A 22,738-nucleotide genomic window follows, 5' to 3' on the forward strand; every position below is an offset into this window, starting at 1 on the left:
TGAATCAGAAGAGCTTCTGACAACATGACAAATAGCTTGTAAGTATCACACAGCTCTTTCCTTTCTCTCTCCTCCACAAAATGAAACGTGGTGTTCCTGTTAGTAATTTAGTTAGGATCAGTTGGAAATTTTTAAAATGCAATCCTAAATTTGGATAAAATGTTCTGTTTTTATTTAGTCTGGAAGCCACTAACTGCTGAGTCCCAGACTGTCAACCCACAAAGATTTCACTGAAAATTAAAGAGAAAATGAAAGCTACTCAATCTTTCTCATAGTAGTCTTTTAAGGAAATAAAACATGCAAGAAAATACTGCAGTAACCCAGGAGAAACGAAAAGCATCAAAAACACGAACTGCACACTGGGGCACGTGTTAGTTACATGGCTGGTTCAAGAAGCTTCAGAAGTAGAGGCTCACGGACTGGGCCAAACCAGAGAGTGCGCCCCTACTCAGACCTTTCCTGATTTTCAGGATTTGTGCCAACACCCACCTTAATGCCTCAGAGGTAAGGGTCAGTGTAATACATGAACTTATTTCTCTAGGCTCTCCTCCTTACAAAGCCCTTCCCCTCTCAGTCTTGGCAAGACGTTGGCCACGCTCACCACTTCTACTTGCTCCTTTCTCAGCACCGAGCCCTGAGGGCCTCTCTGCCAGAGCAGCTCTGATACAGAACGGACAAGTACACCTTCACTGAGCTGGGGACGCTGTGTAATTGCTGGACACAGACACAGTCATGGGGCTGTGATCAAATCCAGGTGCTATCATTCTCATGTTCAATGACCTTGGTGAGCATGGTCTTAATTCCTCTGTACTTCAGTTTCCTCATTTGTAAATGGAGATAAAATTGGTAGCTACCTCAGCAAGTTCTTGTGAAAATTAAATAATGTTGATATAAATAAATAAATACAATGCTTGACACGTGAAAAATGGGTATTAATTGCAGTTATTATCATTATTACTATTACTTTCTTTGTTGTTGCATCATCTGTCCCGCATCCTTCCTCCCAGAGCCATTCCTGCAAGACTGAGATAAAAATGGCACTCTTGGGTCAGGAGCTGTGGAAGTGGGAAAACATCAGGCAACAAGTCCTAGACTTATCATCATCCCCATGGAAGGAGTTCGATTGTAAGTCGCTCTGAAGACATCACCAGGGACTTACCTCTTGCCTTCACATCCTGAAGAGCTGACAGTTCTCTGTATGGCCTTCCTCTTTACGCTGTTTTCCTTCAGCAAGTTCACATCTCGGGGAAACAAACCTTCCATCAGGTCCATTGTTGTCTTCAGCCTGGAATCTGGATCCAAAATGTCTGCCAGAGATTTGTCTTGGTGGACAATTTCCTTGGCCAGAGCCTCTGTTCTAATGTCTTCTGAGCTCTTCTGAGGATCAGAATTGACTTTCTTTTCTAAACCCTGAGTTTCATTGACTGGATCGTGGGTGAGGCTTTGAGTCCAGATGGGTGCTGGCTGCCCACCAAGAGACCCAGCAAGTTGGGGGTGAACACTCATGAAGGAGGGTGGTGTGGACTCAGCCTCTGAACCCTTGATAGAAGTTTGGAGTCTGGAAGCCAGTGTCTGACTACCTACCACATGGGCTGCACCAGGCATGTGCCTTTCCCTTGCAATTGTCACTTTCGAAAGTTTGTTGGAGCTGCCAGGGATATTAAAAAAAGAGAGAGAGAGAAAGAGAGAGTGATAAGAGAAGGGGGATGATAAGAGGGTGGAGGAAGACTGAGGGAGAAGCTTTCCACATCAGGGTTGTAGCTTTCCACATCTTCCACATTTTCTACATCTTACTGATAGAGCTAATGTTAAAGAATATGGCTTCTGATTGTAAGTAGGTCTCCTGATACCGAACCCCCAAATTAAAAACATTTACCTACCTAGTCACAGTTCATGCTAGACACACAAACATACATAGATACATACATAGGAGTGGGGTGAGATAGTCACATTTCTGAGGTCAACCCCGTCTTTTGAAAACCACAGCACTCTAAAGGGCCTCCTGAGCCCAGCAGCTGGTCAGGAGGTTGTCATCTCCTGAGGAAGATGGAATAGGAATTCAGTTTGGGTGAATGTTGCTGTTAGATTCCAGAGATTTCTGAAAGGTCTAGGTTAAATTAACAGGGGGTAGTGGTAATAAGTCACTCTTGCGGTGTTTAAAGAAAGCCACTCCAAAGGTGCTGTCAGGCAATGTGTTTTTTTGGTGTTTTGAGAGATCACTTGTTCTAGGGACTATGTGTTGGGGAATGCTGCTTTCTCATTCTCCTAGCTTCCAAGAGGTTTTCCCTAAACATTACTGACCTTGAGCCCTACTCTTTATTCCTATGGACATGGAGTGATTTTGGAAAGAGAAGCTCAGCATTCACATCCCAGTCTCTTCTCTTTCGAGACTGAGGCTGCCTCACGGCTGTGTATAGTAATATCTATGTGTATTTGTGTGTCTAGTATGACCTTTGATGAAGTAGGTAAACCTGTTTAACTTGGGGGTTCAGTATCAAGGGACCCACTTACAATCTGAAGCCATATTCTTTCATGTTAGCTCTGTCAGTAACAAAAGTGATGTTTTTGTCTTCTATATGCTCTCCTCTTTTGTCTTATTTCCTAACTGATTCAGAACTCGGCCAGGGAGGAGGACCGCCTAAGCCTATCCTGTCCCAGAAGTGAAATGTGCCCCTTGGGTTCCAGCTTCCGTTTCTGCCACCCTGACTCCTCAGTACCCAATGACACTGGTCCAACTACCTCCTGAGGCAAACAGATGAATACTGTCCTGAGCTGAGCTGTATAGAAACATCTCCATGCCAGGTCTCTTCTGTGGCCAGCAAAAGGACCTGGGCCACCTGGGGCATGACACTCTCCTGTTAGTGAAGGAAACCTGCCCAGTCTGCTCACTCACCTGGGGCGCAGCCCCTCAGGATCCTCACTGTCCAGCTGCGCCTCACACACTGCGTGGGGAGGAGGTGGAGGGAAGTCATCCATGCTATACACCAGGGTTTCCTGACTTGGTGGAGGAGGTGGGGGTGGGGGAAGAGTTTCAAACGTGGGGCTGGACGTGGCCTTGGGGTGCAGATCCCTCACAAACACTTCGTCTTCATAATCCTCGCGAGGTGGCGGGGAGTCCCGCAGGACGGATTCAGATATTCGGAGGGATATCCTCCCTGGAGTGCTCGGGGTCCCAAGAGGCGTGTCTGGGTCAGAAGTGCTGCACGAACTTGGAAGACTCTGCTGTTTTTGATAGTGCTTCAGGTTTGCAAACTCAGGGGCTGACGATTCCTCAGGAAGGCTGTCCTCTCTGCCTGCGTGGGCCCACTTCACTCGAGAAGGCGGTGGCCACTGAGGCAGTGAGACCCTCTTCCTCGTTCCCTCTTCTAACCCATGCTCTGGGCCATCACCCTCACAGCCTCTTGGACCGGGAGGCTGGGTCAGGGTGTGACCATTGCTTCTGTGGGTCATGGCAGGGGTGTAGGGCGGGAGAGGCTGTCGCCCTGTCTGACCATCCTGTGAGCAGTAGCCAGAGGGAACAGCTGAAGGTAGAGGGGTGCCAAGTGGGGTCAGGGGTGCAGCCCTGGTGTCTGTGAGCTGCCCTTGCGTTCCTGCCAGTGGTGGCCTGGGACAGGGTGTCCTGCTGGCTTGCCTCTGATGGTCCGGGGTTCCAGGACATTCACTAGGAACGGAGGAATCACCAATGGCTTTGCAACCTGAACCACCCCAACGAGGGGTAGGATGGTGGAAGAGCAGCGGCATCTCTTCTTGGCCTCTTTCTGAACAACTGAGTGACCTGGAACAGCACACAGACAGGAGGGTTACAGCTCTGAAGAAAGGGGCAAGCATGCAGCCCAATGTTCCTTACATAGATGAGAAAAGCACTTAAAAGGAAGGAGGACCTCCTTTCCTCCCCCCAGAAACTGCACACTGTCCTCCCTGGCTGCTCACAGAAAGACCCAAGTTAAACTAGTACTCGACAGGCATAAATTCCTACAGGAAAATGTCACATGGAATGCCTGGGTTCACAAGGCATTTTCTTTTATTAACCCTCTCACCGCCCCCACATCCTGTACACACCATGCAACATAAGGCAGCTTTTGAGGACAGGCTTCAGGATATAAAAACAAACAGTACATTTCTGCAGCCCCTTTTAGGACTACTTCAGGAAATAGCTCCCAGCTCTGGGGAAGAATAACACTGCCTTCTTCTCTCCCGGTGTAATCCCCACGGGGGAGGTCTGTTTTGAAAGCATTTGCATGGGCTGCTGAATTTGAAGGTTTTATTTACAACGTTTGGTTACTCTCCTAGTGTTTTCATTTCATCTGATGAAAAATAAAAAGGAGGGGGAGAGGCTCACCTAAGGAGCTAATAAACAGTTACCTCTGGAGAAAGAGGCTGGCAATAATAAGCAAATATGGTACATGGTGATTTAAACAACTGTACTCTAGACTCCGAGGAAAAACCCAACAATTCGCAAAACTTTTGTTATTGTGTTCTAAAGGAGAAAAAAACCACAAACCAAAACAAAGAAAAAAGAATCTGTGACACTGCCTGCTATGCAAGAGTTAATGTGAGGATAAAAAGCTCTCCAGCAAACCCACCATGATTTGTACATTCCCTGTCTGCCGTTCCCTGACTGGCTATGTGAGTGAATCTGGACCGCAGATGGCACATTTCATCTCACAGATCAGACTCCTCTGAGGGAGCGGTGACTCAGTCCCACATCAGAGCAATAATACAGGGCTTGCCACAAGATCATCCAAGTGCCAGGCAAGCAGAATGCGTGGTGGAAGAAGATGGCAAAGAACCAAATTAGCTCTTCTCATGCCTTTATTTTTCCTTTATTACACACAGATGCAGATGATGAAATAAAGGGCCCACCTCTCTCTCTGATGCAACCCCTCCCTTCCGATGACCGGTCCCTTTCATTCAAACATGGTTTCTTTACCAGGAACCTCCCCATAGTGAAGAGTAGCCACTCTGCACTTCCTGGTGGCTTCCCCCATGAGCATATTAGAAACCCCGAGGAAGGAGATTTGCTGGGGACGCTCTTCCCTTCTCTCATCCATCCTGGCATCCCCAATACCTGGCACCAAGTATCCCCTCAGCAAGTGTCTGTTGAACAGTGACGTCTCCTTTGCCCAGCTGCTCTCCAGACTGTAGCATACAAACTGTTGTTAAACTCAGCATCCTTTAAGAGGACGTGGAGTCAGCTGAAATCTGATGTTTTAACAACGAATTCAGATGCCTTTATTTTATTTATTATATCTTGAGGCTTTTCTAAAGGGGGAGACATCACTAAAACATACAATAATATAGCACTTATCCTTTAAAAATCCAGCCCAATAGACTTTCATATGCTGCTTTTAGTTTGTGTGGCCTTACTTTACACAGACTATACCAAAGTGGCATTTTCTTTTTGAAGATAATATCAGTAGGAAATGCTTAGCTTGGTTGAGAATGCTTCTCCATGGTGATTATTTTGTGTTTTTAGGAATGAAGTTTGGGATAAAAAAAAGACTTTGTTCAAGTCCCTTTTATAATACAGTGTGAGAGGCTCACCCAGAGTCTTGCTGATATGTATCCAGGAATCCTACTATTCAAGAATGGATTTTGAGAGCAGTTAGTCTCACCTTTGTTTTGTTTTCCTTTTTTTTTTTTTTTTTTTTTTTTAAAAAAAAAAGCACTTTTAAAAAATTGTGGTTAAAAAAGCAACATAAAATTTCATCCTAACCATTTTTAAGTTCAGTAGTGTTAATATGTTCACACTGTTGTGAAACAGATCTCCACAACTTTCACAACTTGCACCCTAAAATTATGTACCCACTAAGTAATAACTCCCCATTTCCCCCTCCTACTATCCCCTGGAAATCACCATTTTACTTTGTGTTTTTACAAATTTGACTACTTTAAGCACTTCATACAAGTGAAATTATACAGTATGTCTTTTTGTGACTGGCTTATTTCACCTCACATAATGTCATGTTGTAGCATGTGGCAGAATTTCCTTTTTAAGGCTGAGTAACATTCCATTGTATGGCTACACCACATTTTGTTTTATCCAATCATCTGTCATGAGTAGACATTTGGGTTGTTTCTACCTCTTGGTGAATAGTAAATACTGCTGCTATGAACATGGTTGTGCAATATATCTCTTGGAGACCCGCTTTCAATTCTTTTGGACATATACTCAGAAGTGGCATTGCCAGATCATATGGTAGTTCTATTTTTAATGTTCTGAGACCTCCATGCTGTTTTTCATATGGCTGCACCATTTTATATTCCCACTAACAGTGTGCAAGGTTTCCAATTTCCCCATATCCTCACCAACACTTGTTGTTTTTCGTTTTTTTAATTGCAGCCATCCTAATGTGTGTGAGGTAACATCTCATTGTGGTTTTGAGTTCTCTGATGATTAGTGGTGTTGAGCATCTTTTCACTTGCTTGTTGGCCATGTGTCTGCCATCTTTAGAGAAATGTCTATTTAAGTCATTTGCCCATTTTTATACAGACAAGTAAATTTTTATGTTTGAAATTAACAAGTGAATGTCTGAATTTAGTTCGATTGGTGTCCTCTAGTGTTTTTCTTTAAAATGGAAGCCAAAAAGAATGGAGAATAGTTTGAAAGCAGGAAAGAAGTATATAATAATGATAACTATTGTCTCTTTGTGACCCATGAAGGCATCAAACTCTTATAAAACTTGAACAGTGCAAAATCTCTATTTTTCTATAAATTAGAACATTTTATGTTTTTACAAAAGCACTAATGTAAAGTCTGAATTTTATGTATTTAGAGAGAATTATGTCAGCATGGAGGAAAACTGATCCTAATAAGCATCCATGGAGAACAGAGGGCACATTCCTCCAAATTCCACCTTCCAAATTATTCTGACATTTCAATGTTGTCCACAGTTGATGTGACTCTTGTCTTCCTACTATTATTAACAGAGTGACTATGGTAAAAGACCATGCAAGACTTTAGGAAAAAAAAAAAAAGAGTGTTATACTTTTTTGTGTCTTCTTGGTTGTGGTGGTCAGAAAAACACGCTGCAAGCAGAATTTTTAGTATTCAAAATTCATAGCACAGGATCTGTGATCAAGCCCCTCCCGTGTTTTCCTGTCGGCTGCACTTTCCATGCTTATGCTTTTCCCCAGGACAGCTGAGAATTACATATCCTGAAATTATCAATATCTTTTTCAGCAAGCACTAGGCATGCAGCTGCACCTATGCTAATGTCAGTTGCTGAAGAACAGGACAAGCATTTCAGTTATTCAGCGGTATGTGATGCTTGTCATATTTATTCTTTTGGCATTTTTACAGCTCATAATTTTTTTTTTTAACACAGAACTAGTTTTGTTGAGGAAGATTTCCCCTCCCCACAAAATTGCTACCTGTGTTTCTCAGATTGTCGATACTGCCACTGAGCCAACAAGCAGTCCACTCACCTGTCACCTTCAATTTTTTTTTTCCTTTCCAACTTTTATTTTAGGTTCAAGGATTACATGTACAGGTTTGTTACATGGGTAAATTGCATGTCGCTGGGGTTTGGTGTAGAGATAATTTTGTCACCCAGGTAAGCATAGTACCTGATAGGTAGTTTTTTCAATCCTCACCTTCCTACCACCCTCCGCCCTCTATTGTTCCCTTCTCTGTGTCCATGTGTACTTAATGTTTAGCTTCCACTTGTAAGTGAGAACATGCGGTATTTGTTTTTTTGCTCCTGTGTTCATTTGCTTAGGATAATGGCCTTCAGCTCCATCCATGTTGCTGCAAAGGATATGATCTTGTTCTTTTTTCACCTTTGCCCATTTTTAAATAGGGTTATTTGATTGTTTGTTGTTTAGTCCCACCTTTGATTTCAGACCAATTTTCTTTAGCAGTGCTCTAGTTTATTGTTACTTTTCCCTTGTCTCTAGCTATTTAATTAATGCACCCAAACTAACCAAAGTCCTCAGTCTCACCTTGAATACTTTTTTCCTTGTCAACACACCTATAGGAGCAAGAGCATATAAATATAGAAGGCTGATCTTGGCTGGAAAGCAGGTAATTAATACCTACTTCCTGACCATGTTGGCTGCTTCTACTTGACAGTATTGCGTTGTGTTATTAAGAAGGTGAATGTAGAAACAATGATTGAATGAAATATAAGAAAAATTAAGGAAATGGCTTAAAAACATGGAAAGGAGTAGGTAGGGTGTACGTATATTATCATTAGTAATAATAGATTAAAGTAGATAACTCTGTAATGCTGCATTAAAACTACATACAGAGTACATGGTTCAGAGAAAAACCCTTTCTGGAAATTTCTACTTAAGTCCCATGTGAACAGTTCAAAATTTTAAATTCTAAAAAAGTGCTCATTATGTTTTTCTACCTAGAATATGATTTTGATGGCATTTTAAAAAAATGACTTTCCTCTGTTTTCTATCCTCACATGTATAAAATTATGATTTTGAGCTTTATTTTTCACCTCCAATGCTTACAGTTTGCCTTCCTCTGTGAAGCTGTTCATGAAATGCCCATTCTTCCCTAGCACTGTGGTCACCAGACGTGATGCTCTGCACACAGAGCTGGATGAGACCAGCCACACAGGAGGCCCTGTGTGTGAGAGCCAAGGGGCATGCGCGAGAAAAGCACCTCCATTAATTATTCTGTTGTCAAACTGGTTAGCCAAGTCTACCTTGTCCTCAATAGCACATGTTCAAAACCTATTTTGAACAACTGTCATTCTCAAAGAAAATCATTTCTAAATGGAAAATAAAAAGTTATCCACGGCCTAGACAAATCAAAAAAGCATGTGACACTATACAACATCATATTTCAATTTCTTGTAGAAAGGAACAAGAGTAGTTTAACACCAGCAGCATTCATACGTGGAGAGCATCATAAGTACACGTACATACCTAGATCCAGGACCAGCCAAATAACATGGATCCTTCACAAGACCAAAGCCATTGTCTTGCCCCAAAAGCACATCCTTGAAACACAAGAAAGACACAGCATTACTGCCAATAAACAGGTGTTTAAATTTACCAAGGGGGTGGGGTAAAAAGGAGAAGAAACACCTATTTACTGGCAACCTACTATTGTCAAGCCACGTGGTGGCACTCTTACATAATCCCATGGCATCGATGCAGGAGATAAGCTGAAGATTAAAAAAAAAAAAGTGGCAGAGTCAGAATTTGAACTTCAGTCTGTCTCACCAGGTGCCTCCTCTAACAAGGATGTTTCCTAAGTAAGAGAAGTCTCCTAACGCTTATCTCCAGAGTTCAAAACAACTGCTAAACTTGAAATAGGGTAACGAAGACAATGAATTCAATGGGTCAAACTTTTCAAATGGCAATAGGGAAATATGAGAGATGACGGGAAAGGATAGACTATTACATTTTGCAAAAATCTCAAATGTTCTTAGTTACAATTAGTGAAGATATGAATTTGGATTGTAATTGGGTTGCAATAAGTTCTGGGAAAAAGTTCACTCACATGTGAGATCAATAACTCTAGGGACTTTTCAGGGGTAGTTGTTTTTTATCAATGAGGGTATATACTGGGGTCCTGAAAGGGTTGTCAGTTTTTGACAGTATACAATTTGGTCCCTGTGTTCAGGTCCATGATGAAGATGATGATGTTGCTATTGATGATAATACATTCAACTCCCAATTATTTATGACAGGAGACAGGCAAAAAACAGAAAAAAATAAATCCATATATAATCTCTAACTTAATTTCAGTAATTTATTTTGCCATTTAACCCTGCCCAAAGGGTTAACTGCTCTTCACCCCGTTCCTCATTGTTTTTGTTTAGTGGCTGAGAAACTAATAAGCAATGGAAAGGGTCAAAGGTGATAGCAGGCAGAAGAAACAAACCCCTGAACATTATTCATAATTGCAGCTACAGGTAGTGGGTATTTACTGTGTACCAGACACTCTGCTAAGTACCTTGCACCAACAAATTATATGCCTGGAATATTAGGCACTTGACTTTTTTTTTTTTGTAACTTAATCTATAACAATTGGAAGCGGGGTATGTAATTGCAGCTCAGCGAGGTGACATATCTTGCCCACAGTTAAGTAAGTGGAGAAACTATGATTCAAGCCATGATCTCAAAGCCCAAGGTCTTGCCATGGAATCTTTACAGGTTGAATGGCAGCTGGGCTGGATGCAATCAGACTTGAATGGCTTGAGAAAAATGAATTCCATAGTGTTCTGATTCACTCAAGTATCATTGTAGGGAATGAGAATTCCTGCTCTCCATGAAATTTATGGTCCTTTAAAAGTCTTTTCCCACCACTTTTCCCTATGTTGACATGAATGTGCCACTTTGCCAATAATTAATTGGAAAAGCCTAGGTCCCATGTGAGCTCCTAACACAGTAAAGTATAAATATATATTCATATCCTATTATATCCTTTGCATTTCAGTTTGACAATGAATCTAACTTCTGTATTCACATGATTTGGCCCCTACAATATCAAGCTTAAACTATTTATGTGGATGTGGGTAAAATAAAGGAATTAGACCCAGTAATAAATGATTGAGAGAATTCTCTCAATCTTCTGTCAATCAAAATACCACTTGGACAAAGGAAAATATCTTCCCAATCTGATACAAGTCCAAGAAGATAAATTCCTGTTGCATTTCTTGCTTTAATTTAAGCATATATTCACTGTCAAGACTTAAATTTTCTGTGAACTGGTAAGAAGTACAAAGTACTTATTATGGCAATTACAGCAAAAAAGCAGTGGCTATGGGAAAAATACTAGGCATAGAATTATACCAACTTCTTGTCTAATTTATTTTTGTTAATTATCTCAAAATTGACTTAAAAATACACCAATTCTTAGCATACTTAATAATGTAAATCAGCTGGGCACGGTGGCTCACGCCTGTGATCCCAGCACTTTGGGAGGCGGAGACGGGCGGATCACGAGGTCAGGAGATCGAGACCATCCTGGCTAACACGGTGAAACCCTGTCTCTACTAAAAGTACAAAAAAAATTACCTGGGCATGGTGGCAGACGCCTGTAGTCCCAGGTACTCGGGAGGCTGAGGAAGGAGAATGACGTGAACCCGGGAGGCGGAGCTTGCAGTGAGCTGAGATCATGCAACTCCGTCTCCAAAAATAATAATAATAATAATAATAATAATAATAATAATAATGTAAATCTAAAGTCTACTGAATCTCAGTCCTCTTGTTTTGGGTTGCAAGTTAGTTATCTCAATATCTCTGTCACTGATGAAATGTGAAGACAACAATATTCACCTACTTTAGAATATTTCAAGTAACTACTACAATTAACTAGAAATCCTTATGAAAAATCTGATGTCATGTGTCACTTAACAACAGGGATATGTTCTGAGAAATGCATCATTAGGCAATTTTGTCCTTGTGCAAACATCATAGAGTGTGCTTACAGAAACCAGATGACATAGACTACTACATCCCTAGGATATATGGTATAGGCCTATTGCTCCTAGGCTACAAACTTGTACAGCATATTACTGTACTGAATACTGTAGGCAGTTGCAACACAATGATATGTATTTTTGTTTCTAAACATGGAGAAGGTACGGTAAAAGTATGGTATTATAACCTTATGGGACCACTGTCGCATATCTGGTCCATCCTTGACCATTATATGATGCATGACTGAAATAGTAATCAATAAATGTTAAAATGAAATAAATTCATTGGCTGATATTTTCAGATACAGAACGTTTAACTCTTGCCTCTCTTTCCCCATTCCCAGCCTCTTTTTATTCAAGGAGACGGCATGGTATATTGACTTAAAGACTCTGCAGTCAGGCAGTATGGGGTCAAAACCTCACCTTACTACTTTGGGCAAATTTTGTATCCTCTTTGTGACTTGGTTCATTCTTCTGTAACTTAGAGATAATAATAGTATTTACCTCATTGCACAGATGTGAGGACTAATTTTATTTTATTTTATTTTTTGAGACAGAGTCTCGCTCTGTTGCCCAGGCTGGAGGGCAGTGGCGCGATGTCAGCTCACTGCAACCTCTGCCTCCTGAGTTCAAGCAATTCTCATGCCTCAGTCTCCCAAGTAGCTGGGACTACAGATGCACACCACCATGCCTAGCTAATTTTTGTATTTTTAGTAGAGATGGGGTTTTGCCATGTTGGCCAGGCTGATCTCGAACTCCTGGCCTCAAGCTATCTACCCACTTTGGCCTCCCAAGGTGCTGGGATTACAGGTGTGCACCACAGCACCCAGCCAAGACTAACTTTATACTTATAAAACACAACACAATGACTGGCACATAGCAAAATTTTGATTATTGTTAGCTATTTGTGTCTTCACATTTTGTGGAAAGTCGATTCTGTTTTGTATAAGCTTAAATGTGTGCGTGTAGAAAGGTATTAAAAAAGATTTACAAGTTGCATTCCACAGAATCAAGTCTATATTCCAATACTGTGGTTCCATGCATTGAGCAATTTCCTCAGCAATTCAATAAGGTTTGTCACAGCATCTCACAGTGATTATGTTATACATCAGACAAAATACTGTGAGAACCAGAGAAGTCTCTAACTTAGCATCTGGGGGAAAAATCCCCACCAGTAATCTTATTTCTCCAAGGGTTTCTCTTCATAGGCTCTACTATATTTTAAATCTATGCAATGAACAGATACACATTTCTGTCTCTAAGGCAGAAATGTTGGATATCTTTCTGTAGCTTTGCAGGTCCTACCCACTTTTAACAGGTTAAGCTTTCCAAGGTCTCACAGAAAGAAAGTGGTAACAGGCAAGAGTCTGATGTGCACTTAAGCTGCACCACTAGTATCTATTTATTCTGCAATGAAGAAGAATTACAGAGAAGAAAATGGAGGGTTGCATGTTTCAGAGAGGATTTCAAGCTGGCTGAGGAAAGGCCAGACCTGCCAAATATATGAGAAGGTCTCAGGCTACAAGTAGTTCAAAATGGTAGCCTCCTGCAGTCATTATTTCAGGCCAGAGATGGATCAATTGTCATATACAGAGGAACTGATTTCCATGATGACTTTGTTTTTGGAGGCAGAAAGGCCTCACTAATGAGAATTTTGAAAAAGAGCTAAATCCTTGTCAAAAACTTGTAAAATCCTGCCCTGTCAGCATCTGACTGGTAAGAGCAAGCAGCATTTGTTGGAGATAGCATCAACTAAGCCAGCAGCAGAAACACACTCCACATTTTGGTTTTAACTCAGGCAGACAGCCTCTACAAGGTCACTTAACTTGTCAGAATTCTCTAAAGCAAGGATGAGAAAAATGATTAACAAACCTTCCCAAAAGCTTACTGGTAATGTTCTTGAAATGTATTCAATAGGAAATATATATATATATATATATATATAATAACCACAATAGTTATGTGGTGAGAATAACTTTGTTTTATTTTTAACTCATCATAACTACAAATAAGGCAGATGCCGAAGAGGATGCAAGGAGCAGACCACCTTGCCGTGAGATGCTTCTCCAGTCAGCGTAGGTCTGGCTGCTGTGCAGGAGACCAGGAGGAAGTTCAAGAATGCAGTCCTGGCACAGTGACAATATAAGAGACGACGCATTGTTCAGAAATTTCAGAATTTGTTGGAGCAAAGCAGTACAAAAGAAGTATTTCATTTGGAAATATTTCCCCCTCTGCCTGCATATTCCCCAAATTAAATAACATCTAAATATGGCATTCCCTTTATGAAAAGGGTACCCAAGTACTATTCTGTATTCACTTGTCTTTCTAAAAAGTTTCCCAAATAATACAAAGTATTTAATTGGGATTTGGAGGAATCTCTTCACTTCCCTTAACACCCATGTTTTAGCTTTATTTCTTAATCAACCAGGCTTAAGAAATATTTGGGGGAAAAGATAAAATAACATTCATAGCCATCCAACCAACCTCTAAGACAAAATAACAATATCTAATGGGGAATAAACAATAATGATTTGGTTTTCACCTAAGCATTTCTATTTTCTTTAAAACACGGGGAGAGAAAGGAGGGTGTTTAGACTGCTATGCAGTTAAGTTGCTAAAATCTATCAAGCTAGATGAAATTGCGTGTTACATATATGGATTTTAAATGTGTGTTATTGGTAGGATAGGGAGTCAGAATTAGCTGTGTTCATTCTGAAGGAGGAAAAAGCTACTGAAGGCTTATGGGAAGCTGCCTCTACATTTGTGGGGGGTTTATACTGGGAGAATATATTTCTGTACAATTCTAAACAGAAAACATCTGGGAAGGGACAGTATTTTCTCTCAGAAGGGTGTTTGTATGTGTGTGCTAGAGTGCAGCAAACTTCTCAGCCAGTAACTGCTGAATCTTTCTTTGTCTCAACTGGTTTCTTCCGATCAATGTATTCCCTCTCGCCTAATCTCTTGTCATCATGCCCATCTTTTACATCCTGGCCCCAAATCCCATTTACCTTCAGGAGAAGTACTTTCAGATCACCTCAGAATTAATCACTTTCCTTAACATAGCATATTACTGATCACCATTCCCAAAACATTCACTAGTCATATTAGAATTATTTATATATATAAGGCCGTCTTCTTTGCTTAATTGTGAACCCCAGAAAGGCATGAGCCTTTTTTTTCCTTTGTGTATCCTTTGATGCTGTAACACAGCATTTTTCATACAACACATGCTCTACAGATGCTTGCTGAATGGCTGACTTCTCTGAAAGGGAAAACAGCAGAATCTGAGAGGAGGCAGTGGAGCAGAGTTCTTCCTTCCCTGTGCTAACAGGTATGTGATTCCTATTATTTTCTTTGGTGGGAAGGGAAGCATGAGGCAGGCCACTGATCTCCAGTGGAAGTGAAGCCTGAGGATAGGCTAAGAATTGGGGAAATTAATAGGCTCCTAGGAGTCAGAATGCTCAGCTTCTATTCCTAGCATTGCTTAAAATTTTCAGGGGAAAGTACTTTATAACCCTTGCAGCATTTGGTGCCTTTATTAGAAAATCCTTTTATGTGTGATTTTGAGTTTTTATTTTCTCTCCTCACCAGGATAATGCACAGAAAGAGCTCAGGTGGGAGTCTCAGACACAGGGGTCTGACATGTATAATATACTCTACTGCACAGGATTATCGTGAGGGTTAAATGAAGTAATAAATGTAGATTACACTTAGCTCAGGACCTGCCACACACTTAGCTGAGGGCCAGGAATTCAATAACCAATGACTATCAATGTCAATCACTCTAGCTATTTTGTAGATGCAAAGTCCAATAGAAACAGAAAGGGTGCAAAGCTAAAACGTTTTAAATACTCAGATCCACACTCTAATCCATTAAAAAACAAAAAACAAAAAAGATAATCCCTAATTTTTCCTAACCTTGCATTTTTGCATTGAGAGGTGGTGACTTCCTAAAAAGGAGATAGATAGATAATCTGTATAACAATATAGGTAATCTAGATACCTATATCTTTATAAGGAAACCAGGCAGGGACACTTGAGAAACTCAACTCATGAAAACAAATGCTACTTTTCTGTTTTCACAAGGAAAACTGAACTGGGAGAGGGAGTGAGAGTGTGGGGGGTTGGGGAGCCCCATTAAAGCTTCTAGGGAGGAAGGGACAGTCCGAGGCCAGGACTTGCTGGTTGCACATACCTGGTGCTTGTCCGCAGTGGCGGGAGATGACCTGGACCTCACGTGGACAGGGCCGGCGAGGACGTCTGAGCGTTCCAGCAGGTCCTCAGCTGACATGGACTTCCCAGCCCTGGCCCCCCAGGAGGATGGCTCCCTGTGGGTCTCATCCACTCTCTGGGTGCCCCTTGTTCCACCGTTTGCTCCACTGAGCAGCTCCCTTGGGACCTGTGGGTCCCCGCGTCGCCGTTCCCAGAGGCGGCGGCCACCGGCAAAGGAGCTGCTGCGATCTCGGGGAGCCTGCGGGGTTTCTGCAACTGTGGCCGGCAGGAGTGTGGCCTCCCTGCGGGGCTGCAGGCTGGGCTCCCGCAGCGAGCTCAAGCTGGAGGCTGAGGTGAGGCCGGAGGGTTCCAGCGCCGCGGGGCCAGGCTGGAGGTAGGCACTCTGGGCGCGCTCGCGCAGTGGCCCGGGCTCCTGGAGGCTGCAGCCGGCGGCGGAGGTAGGCCTCTTGCCGGTCTTGCGCTGGATGTAGTCGGCCAGGGCGCTCTGCTGGAACTGCTTCAGCTCGGGCCCCGACAGGCTGAGCGTGGAGCAGGCCTTGCCATCGCGCTCGAAGAGGCGGCGCCGGTCGGCCACGTTGCTCTCCGGGAAACGCATCCCATTCCTCTGCGGGCCCAGGGGTGTTGGTTCGGCCTCCTCCGCGACCCCCACCTCGTTCATCTTCTCGGGCTCGGAGTAGGAGCGCTTCTTCTGCTCGGGAGTCAGGCGCCGGCGAGCCCCTCTCCGGGCGGCAGCGGGCATGGGCCTGGCCAGGTCGCCCTCCGCAGGGGTCACACTGTGCCGCTCCCGGGGCGTGTGCGGGGAGGCGGAAGCCGGCGCCTCGGGGCTCCGCAGCCCCACGTGGGCCGAGGAAGGCCGCGGCCGCCAGGACTTCGATGCCACAGGCGCCCCCAGCTCCAGGTCTCGGCGTCGAAAGGAAGTGGCCCCCAAGACACGAGACTGAGCATCCTTGATGCTGTTCCGGTAGGCGCGACTGAAGGGGGCATCCAGCAGGGGCGACTCGGGCGATCCGGGCCTGTCCCGCCACTCGGGCTCCCTCTCTGGCTCGCTGGAGAGCTGGAAGGTGCTCTGGCTGCGGAGGAGCCGAGCATCCGGCCTCTGGGGGCCACGGCCGCTGTCCGAGGCTCCTCCGCTCAGCTGCTGACCACAGGGCTGCCGGGAAGCCTCTTCCAACGTCAGCTCCCCGTTTTTGAAGTGCTGCTCCCCGTTGCCTAGGGGTTCAGCTGACTCAGAGAAACGGATGTGGGCTTTCATCTCCTCGAAGTCATTCCCAGAAGTACTGGAAGTTGAGACTGTCCTGTGGGGCCTATAGTTCTGGCCAAAACCGGAGCCGCCCACACTCGGTCTCTGGCTCCCTTGCTCTCGCTGCTCGAATCTGGAGACCTTCTCCAGCACCGAGCAGTGGGGCTTCCCGTACTGAAAGCCCTGAAGAGCCGAGGCGCTGCCTGGGCCGGGCCCCCTCCGGCCGAGACTGGATGTGTGCGGGTGCGAGGCGGCAGGCAGCTCTTCAGGCCTTGGGTCTGTGCTGTGGAAAGAGGCCGAGGCACCGGTCCTCCCCTCGGGCCGCGGGTAGGAAAGCTGCCGGTCCAGATGGCTCCCAAGGTCAGGAGCGGCTTTCCTCCCAGGGTCTTCTGCCTTGGTGTTGACTGCACAGGTGGGCCTGCCTCCCGGGTAACCCTCCTGGGCTCCCCGGCCTAGCTCCAGGCTGCTGTGTCTTCTCAGACTCTCAGGAATGTTCTGGAGAGATGAGAAGGCTGACTTGGTCTTGCCAAAGTTGCCTGACAGGCTCTGGCCTAGGCCTTCTCTCTCCAGCCTCCTCCAGAGGTTGGCATTGTGGTCTTCCTGGAAATCACCCTCCCAAGGCTCTGAGAGCCTGGAAGATCTCTTGTCTTCACCCACTGGCCAGGCCTGAGCCTGAGGGCATTTGAGGCCGTGGGGATGAGAAGATGGTTTGTTGCTGTGGGTGCTCTTTCTCTCATTGGAATGTGGGCTGTTGCCTTGGGGAGGTGTGAGATGTCTCTTCAGGGAGGCATCCTCCTCATTTTCAGGCACTGAAGAAAAATGGACTTTGGAGGGGACATACTTGACTGTAGCTTCTGGTTTCTTCTCCACTGGGGACAGCAAGTCATGTTCTAAGGGCTGGCAAAAGGCAAACCCAGGCCTGCTAGATCCATTCTGGTTCCCATTCTCATCAATGGTAGCCATCTTGTTGCACGCTCCCTGAGGGGCTATGTATCCACTCTCCTTGGCCAGTGCAGGGTACACCAGACCGTTGCTACTCACAGAAGGCTGAGGCACCTGGGCAAAGTGTGGCTCCAGGGAAGGTACAGGGTAGATGCTGGTCGGCAGCAGAGGTTGGCCAGGTTGGGCCTTCTGGGTATAGTTATGCTTGGGCTTCACTGGGGGGCTGTTCTCTGGACTCTTCTCCAGCACAGTATGCAGCTGCTCCTCTATGAATGGAGACTTCAGGGAGCCTAAAGAGTTTGCCTGAGGCCGGCAGAGCCGTTTCTGATCAAGGCTAGACCAGGAGCTGGGCCGCTCACGGTGCCGAAATGCTGCATAACTGTCACTCCGAGCTGGAGGCAGGGGTGCACCCACCTTAGGAGGAAGGTTGTCCGTGGCAGTCTCCAAGGAACTGGGGCACTGCTGGCTCCAGGATGGGGGTGGCACTCCCTTGCCCCGAGGAATATTAGACCATTTATCATAGCCCTGACCATCTGCTGAGGCTCGGGCCTCCCTACCTTGAAGCAGCAGGGCTGAAGAGTTCACCTCATACTCTGCTGAGACTCCCCTCCGGGTGTCATAGACTGTCTTGACATAGCGAATATCTGCCTGCCTCATCCCTTCAAGGAGGCCACCTCGAGCAGAAGTATTGTCCATGGAGCTTGAACGCTCCCGGGCAGAGATGCTAGGGGGCGGATACTCCAGGATGCTAGAACTGGTGGAGAAAGAGCTGTAAGCCGAGTCTCTCTTGTTATGGAAGTGGCTGAGCTGGTCAATGCTGCCGGTGGACTTGGCAGGGGAAAGATGACAGGGTGGGTATGCCCCACTGGGCTCCAGGCTCTCCATGCTCCCCTGAGAGCTGCACTGGTCAGGGCTCCGCCTTAGATAGGCATGGTCATAGTTGGAGAGGTCACTAGTAGAGGAGCTGGAAGAAAGGGAGACAAAGCAGTCAGCACCACTGAGCTGTTATCATTTAGTAGGCTTACAGGCAGAGGACCCAGCTTATAAATGTTCTCTTGTGCAAGAGGTTTGGTGTTTGGAAGGGTGGGTAAAAAGGGCCATATTTGGGCCTTGCTCAGCCTCCTTGTTTGTCATCGCTAGGAGTAACTGCCCAACACTCTAACCTATTTGCCTCCAATTAATCACCCAGGCTAGCAAGGAGGAATGAGGAGCTCAGAGGAAGCCACGTGGCCTTTGGGCACAGGCAGCACTTTGATGTGACTTGCTGCATACTGGAAATGACATTCCGCATGCGCCAAGAAATGAGAGAGGTGGAAGAGTGATTGAGACCGAAATTGTGTATCTGCTGGGGTTGTTTGTGTGAAGAGGAGAAAAGCTTAGTAAGAGAATAGGCATGGGTGAAGGAGACTTTGTGTGCACATGTGTATGTTTTTAGTTAATATCTTTCCTTTTTATGGAATTGAAGGATACACCCTGGCAATCTTCCTGGAATCTCAACTGCACTAGAAACAATTTGTTTGTGGTAAGAAAGCTAAACACAAAGCTGAATGAGAGAAATTAGAGTCAGAAAAAGCTCATGAGAGGCAGAGAGAAGGGGAAAGAGGGAAGGAAAGGGAAGCTTTATAAGAAGGCTTAATCATAGGGGCTCTTGGGTGCTGGGATTCCATCACCTGTGGATGACTTCCAAAAGCCAAAGCAAAGCCTCCTCATACATTTAGGAGGGCAAGGCCTTCTCATTTACAAGCTCCTCCAGATGGTTTTCAGAGCCCGTCTGGAGAAGAGGAAAAAGACTATCAATCATGGCATTGTAAACTCCAGACAGTTGTCTCAAAATAAAATTACTTATAAACTCTCTCTCTATATATATATATTAAAATCACTTAAAATTCGACAATAAGAAAGCAACCTGATTTAAAAACTGGCCAAAGACATCCTAAGAAGATATACAGATGGCGAATAAGCAAATGAAAAGGCTGTCATCCTAAGTCACTAGGAAATTACAAATTAAAACAACAAGATACTGGGGAACATGTTCTCAGGACCTCCTGAGGGCTGTGTCATACGCAAAAACAAAAAACAACCAAACCAAACCAAGTGTGTACCACTACACACCTATTAGAACAGCCAAAATCCAGAACATTGGCAACACCAAATGCTGGTGAGGATGTGGAGCAAGAGAAGCTCTCATTCATTGCGGGTGGTAATGCAAAATGGCACAGCCACTTTTAAAAGAAGTTTGGCAGTTTCTTACAAAAACATACTCTTAACCATAAGGTCCAGTGATCACATTCCTTGGCATTTATCCAAAGGAGCTGAAAACTCATGTCCACACAAAAACCCACACATGGATGTTTATAGCAATTTTATTCATAATTGCCAAAACATGGAAGCAACAAGGCTGTCCTGCAGTAGGTGAATAAACTGTGGTATATCTACACAATGGAATATTATTCATTACTTAAAAAAAGAAAATGCTGTCAAGCCATGAAAAAAAAAATGAAGGAAACTAAAATGTATTTTACTAGATGAAAGAAGCCAGTCTGAAAAGGCTACAAACCATATGATTCCAACTACATGACTGACATTCTGGAAAAGGCAAAACAATGGAGACAATAAAAAGATCAGTGGTTGCCAGGTCTTAGGGGCGATGCAAGGAGGAACGGGTGGAGCACAGAGGATTTTTAGGGCAGTGAAACTATTCTGTATGATACTATAATGGTGGATACATGCCATTATACATTTGTCCAGACCTACAAAATGCACAACAGCAACAGTGAACCCTAATATAAACTATGGACTTTGGGTGATTATGATGTGTCAATGTAGGTTTATCAGTTGTAAGAAATGTACTACTCTGGTGGGGGCTGCTGATAATGGAGGAGGCTATGCATGTATGGGGACAGGGACTATATGGGAAATCTCTGGACTTTCTGTTCAATTTCACTGTGAAACTAAAACTGCTCTAAAACATGTCTGTCTCTGTCTCTCTATAAATACACATGGGGAGGGCATATAGGAAGGAATAAGTGGTTCCAATGTTTGTGACTCACTGTTCTCTAAAGAAGGGTAAATCACTAGAAGTTCTTGCCCAAGATTTTCTATTTTTAAATGGATAGGCATTTCAACCCTATTAAAATTCATGATGTATTCTTATATTTCTAGATCACATGTAAATAAATGTAGTGTCTTATTGGCCAAGTATGTGATAATGCCTTGTGGCTGGAATATCTCCAGATAATATGTTGAGACTAGAAGAACCATATTCTGAGTCAAAATTTGTGCTGGAATTTAAGGAAAAGAAGGACCACACTTTCAGCAGCTCTCCTCAAGAATGTAATTTTTCTGTATCAGAGAAAGTCAGCTTACTGAATGGCACATCCTACTTTGGGATGGATAGGTATAAATTCAAGGGAGAAAGGAAGGAAATAGCTCCCAAACCAGCCAGATCAGGGAAATCAGACCCGGTACTCAATGGCATGGCATATGTCAAAGATTCTACCCTCTACCCCGAATTTCTTCATTCCTTTCTAAATAAAGAGGTTGTACTAAAGAGGCATCAGACAGCCTTGTTGTGGATAATCTTGTATGACCCAGTCTGCTTCCTTTTTAGAGCTAATACTTCCAGGGGAAATGGAACCCCATAAGGGCTGTTTCATTCACCATTTCTATGAAGGTAGGAAACATTAGGTAATCCTCCTCCCAACTGCTGAGAATTTTAGCAGTCTTTCATTGAAAGGATAATTCAAATCTAACTTAGGAACACACACAACAAATCAAAGTAAATAAACTGATAGTTAACTGAAACACTACTGAGTGGGGAAAATACTATCCTTAACATACCTTTTTTTGTTTGTTTGTTTGTTTTTTTCTTTGAGATAGAGTCTCGCTCTGTCGCCCAGGCTGGAGTGCAGTGGCGTGATCTTGGCTCACTGCAACCGCTCTCTCCCACGTTCAAGTGATTCTCCTGCCTCGGCCCTCCAAGTGGCTGTGATTACAGGTGTGTGCCACCACACCCAGCAAATTTTTGTATTTTTAGTAGAGACGGGGTTTCACCATGTTGGCCAGGCAGGTCTCAAACTCCTGACCTCAAATGATCCACCCTCCTTGGCCTCCCAAAGTGCTGGGATTACAGGTGTGAGCCATGGTCTAACATATCTTAAAATATAGATGGTGTCTATAAATATGAAATCTCTGTTACACATATCTCTAGAATCAGACCAGTGCAAGGGTATAGTGGGTTCCTTCCTGTAGCAAACCTAAGGTAGAAAGGCCATGGAAGGCTTCTGTCAGGTGCTCTCCCTCCTACCCAGAGAGGGTTCTGTCCCTTCGGAATTACCATTCCCAAGCTGCCTGGGGAATACAGGCGCTGATATAACTCTCTAGGATAAGTTCTTCCACTGTTGTCTGGAAATATTCATTTTTATTACCTTTGCCATTGATACCTCCAAAATGGCACTTTTAGCGATGGGTAAGAAAACTTGTAATGAAGGTTCTCAATCCTGCAACAATTCCAACTCACATAAAACCAGCCTTACTGTCAAGAGGGGTGCATCTTGAGTGGATCAAAGTTCTTACCATGGTCTGACTACTTCTCCAGCCTTTTTCTTTCGCTCTTCTTCTTGTACCCTGCACTCCAGCATAATAGTATCCCTGCTGAAACTCAAACCCAGGAAATTTGTTCCTATCTCAGGGTCTCAGAGTCTTTGTACTCACTGCACCCACCACCTGGAATGCTCTTCACCTGGCTTACTCCCTCCTTTCATTCAGAGAGGGCCTCCTGGAACTAACTAAAGAGTATCTCTTCTCTCCTTTGTGCCTGTTACCCTGCTTTATTTTCTTCACAGCACTTACCACTACTTGACATTATATCATATCCCGTTGGTTATGTGAAAGAGACTGCAACTGTATCTATAATATTTAAAGAACTGAAGTC

The 22,738-nt window shown here is 44.1% G+C and overlaps 1 protein-coding gene across 14 annotated transcripts in view; it reads right to left on the reverse strand.

Moving 5' to 3' along the window:
* The window catches only part of SHROOM3 (shroom family member 3), a 348,763-nt gene that overhangs the window by 20,909 nt on the left and 305,116 nt on the right, over positions 1-22,738 (reverse strand). For 13 of the 14 annotated variants that reach the window (XM_078003460.1, XM_015138480.3, XM_078003469.1 and 10 more), the window contains 4 exons: positions 15,586-18,769; positions 8,887-8,960; positions 2,894-3,775; positions 1,160-1,648 (listed from right to left, as the gene is read on the reverse strand). In XM_078003460.1, the coding sequence (XP_077859586.1) occupies positions 1,160-1,648; positions 2,894-3,775; positions 8,887-8,960; positions 15,586-18,769 (4,629 nt within the window). Of the gene's footprint in view, positions 1-1,159; positions 1,649-2,893; positions 3,776-8,886; positions 8,961-15,585; positions 18,770-19,475; positions 19,577-22,738 lie in introns of all 14 variants that reach the window. The other variant, XM_078003470.1, reaches the window with a different exon arrangement.

Source organism: Macaca mulatta, chromosome 5 (genome assembly GCF_049350105.2).
Source record: "Macaca mulatta isolate MMU2019108-1 chromosome 5, T2T-MMU8v2.0, whole genome shotgun sequence".
In the NCBI taxonomy this organism is placed as follows: domain Eukaryota; kingdom Metazoa; phylum Chordata; class Mammalia; order Primates; family Cercopithecidae; genus Macaca; species Macaca mulatta.